This window comes from Echinops telfairi, unplaced genomic scaffold (assembly GCF_000313985.2).
Source record: "Echinops telfairi isolate 266 unplaced genomic scaffold, ASM31398v2 ScPeMD7_3;HRSCAF=10, whole genome shotgun sequence".
In the NCBI taxonomy this organism is placed as follows: Eukaryota; Metazoa; Chordata; class Mammalia; order Afrosoricida; family Tenrecidae; genus Echinops; species Echinops telfairi.
In genome coordinates this window covers 59559722-59562664 of record NW_022103899.1, presented here as the reverse complement: position 1 = coordinate 59562664, position 2943 = coordinate 59559722, and the positions used below count along the sequence as shown (strand labels likewise).

Below are 2943 nucleotides of genomic sequence, written 5' to 3'. Positions count from 1 at the left end.
CCCCGCCTCTTAGAGCCCCCCACTCCCACCCCGACCCCCGATCCAGGCCCAAGTCTGCATGAGAAGCAACAAAGGCCTGGCTGACGGTGGAGCCGCAGAAACCACAGGGAACTGGACAGCGTCCCGCCACCAACAGTCCTCTCCCGGGGAGGCCCTGAGCTCTCCCTGCCCCCAACACAACTGAGGGTGGGGAGGGTCCTCCTGGGTGGCTTCACTGGGCGGAAGCCCACCTTCCCCAAACCAGCCTTTATGAGCAGGGCACCCAAGCACCCGCACGACTTACCATTCCGCAACGCCGGGAAGTCTAGCTTCTTCAGGGAGCTGGTGGCCATCCAATTCAGCAGGATCCCTGAGAGGAGAGCAGGGGGCCGGATCTGAGCACCAGGCTGGGGAACCAGCCTGCCTCTCGGTGGTCAGACATAGGGTACCTCCGTAGAGTGGGAGGAGGAGGAGGAAGACCCTCCAGCACCGGGGCAGTAGACTGGTGGGTTCCGGGGTGGGGGCTAGACCCGGGCTTGGGTCTCAGTGTTGACATCCAGAGCCCCCTCCCCACTCCAGAGCCCAGCATCCCGGCTGCAGTCGGTGAGGCCCTTCAGGACCACCCTATGCCTGCCCACCTGCCAGGTTGCATGCAGCCGTTCTGACCCTGGATGAGTTGCTTTTCAAATAGGAGACTGTGTCTAACAGGAAGCTGTAGAGCACAGTAGGTTTCTTCTGAGTCTGTGGAAAACAAGAAGCTCAGCCTTACAAGGGGGCTGGGGGTGGGGGGGTTCCTGGGACTGAAGGGTCACCTCCTGCTGAGCCCCCTGCCAATGGCATCCAGGCTCCTGCAGCTAAAGACCAGTGGGGGCAGCTGCCTGCCCCTGTGCCTGTGGCAGATTAGGTAACAAGTGATTTGAGGGCCACCAGCCCGTTCCATTCTTGGCTGACGGCAAAGAGATGACTACATGTCCCAGACCAGTGTCTACCACCATGGCAGCCGCTGGGTCCAGGTGGCTCTTGGGTACTTGAGATGCAGCCAGTCTGCACCTCTGGATTTTGAAGACAAAATATAATAAGGTGCTGCGTGCATCGTTCTTTATTGGCTAGAGGGTGTGATGATAATGTGTGCGCTATCTACCAACCAAAGAGTCGCATCACAGGCGTGGTCAAAGAGACCATGTGGAGCTCTGTTCTGAAGGTCAGTGCTCTCAGTGGTGGAAGAACATCCACACACCTACACGGAAGACCCGTGAACACGACTGTTAATCACCGTGGTGCATCAACCGCTGATGGCACGGTGAAAAAGGCAAGGTTTGTTCAGTACCAAATTGCAAGCCTGAAATCGATCAAGCACACAGTCAAGATGCATTGATAAGGATCGGAAATTGGAACACAAACGTTGGAAGTGAAGAAGGATCAGTAGTTGGGAACTATGGGCCTAGAGATAGCAATGGAATTGGAGAGTGTATGACAAAATTTTGCAAGACCAGCAGCTTCTTCACTGGAACTGCCTTTAAAACAAACAAACAGAATGTGGTGGCTACATATATGCACCTCACCAGATGGAACCCACTGGAATCAAACAGACTACATCTGTGGGAAGAGGCCATGGAGAAACTCCATACATCAGTCAGAACACGGCCAGGGACCAGCTCCAGAACAGACTACTAATTGCTCGGGTGCAAGCTCAAGTTGAAGCTAAAAAAAATGAAAGCAAGCCCACAAGAGCCAATCAATCAATCAATCAATAACCTTGAGTGTGTCCCACCTGAAATTAGAGGCCACCTCCAGTATAGATATAGCTAATTGAACTCTAATGACTAAAGACCAGATGAGCTCTGGGACCCTATTCATCAAGAAAGGAGAAGGTCATTTAAAAAACAAAAAAGCAGGAGAGAAAGAAAGACGGAAAGAGATTTCAGGAGAGACTGCGTCCTGCTCTTCCCTGTAGCATCGCAAAGAGCAACTGGAAGGATGTCAGAGGGTGGAGTAGAAGAGAACGTAAAATATCCTAACGCAATGTGAAAATGCATGGAATTAGAAAAATTAAAGGGGGAAGCGCATGCTCCAGATTTCTCCAACTGAGTGACATAAAGGAAAAACCCAAACCCCGAGTTTCAATGCTGAGGGATGCCATGGGCAGAATATTGAACGACGCAGGAAGATGCAAAAGAAGGTGAGAGGAATATGCAAAGCCACTGTAACAGAGAGAGAGAGAGAGAGAGAGAGAGACCTCTCCTCAAGAACTGATGGGTGAGAAACAGAGCTCCGGGAGTGGACAGCACACCCGTTGAGATGTTTTAACAAAAGACGCCCTGCTGGAAGCACTGGCTCACCTACACCGAGAAACGTGGGAGACCGCTAACCTGGCCAGCCGCTGGAAGAGATCCACCTTTGTGCACGCTCCAAAGAAAGGCGATGCGAGGGATATGGAAATTATCAAACGATGTCATTAATGCCACATGTGAGTTGAATCATACTGCGTCCTCACCAGGATGGAGCACATGGCCGTCTGGAACCCCATCATCTCGTCCGGGCTGGGGGTGCTCTGCCCCAGGGGTCTCTCCAGCCCCTTGCAGCCCCAGAAGTGGAGGCACTGGAACATGGTCTCTGAGCAGGCCTGGGAGGGCGGGGAGACAGCACCGGGCGTGAGGGGGTCCAGAGCCATTTACGCATGGGTGGGCATGGGGGTGACAGGGCTGGCGGGGGCGGCCAGCTAGGCCAGAGTCACTGCCGCCTGTGGAATGCCGGCATGTGCATTTATAAAACTCCCCTTCTCCTGGGCGGGTGGTACAAACAATGAGACACTTGGCTGCTTAGCCAATGCTGGGAGGTTCTGGTCTACCGAGAGGCACCTGGCAGAAACGACTAGCGAACTACTTCCAGACCCTCAGCCATTGGAAGCCCGTTGGAGCAGAGCCCTGCACACACACACACACACACACACACACACACACACAC

At 53.9% G+C, this 2943-nt stretch overlaps 1 protein-coding gene across 1 annotated transcript in view; it reads right to left on the bottom strand.

Annotated features, from left to right (window-relative positions):
• Positions 1-2943, bottom strand: part of MROH2A (maestro heat like repeat family member 2A) — a 63438-nt gene that overhangs the window by 707 nt on the left and 59788 nt on the right. Inside the window, 3 exon segments of the mRNA XM_004701854.1 lie at positions 284-349; positions 618-720; positions 2474-2602. Of these exon segments, the coding sequence (XP_004701911.1) occupies positions 284-349; positions 618-720; positions 2474-2602 (298 nt within the window).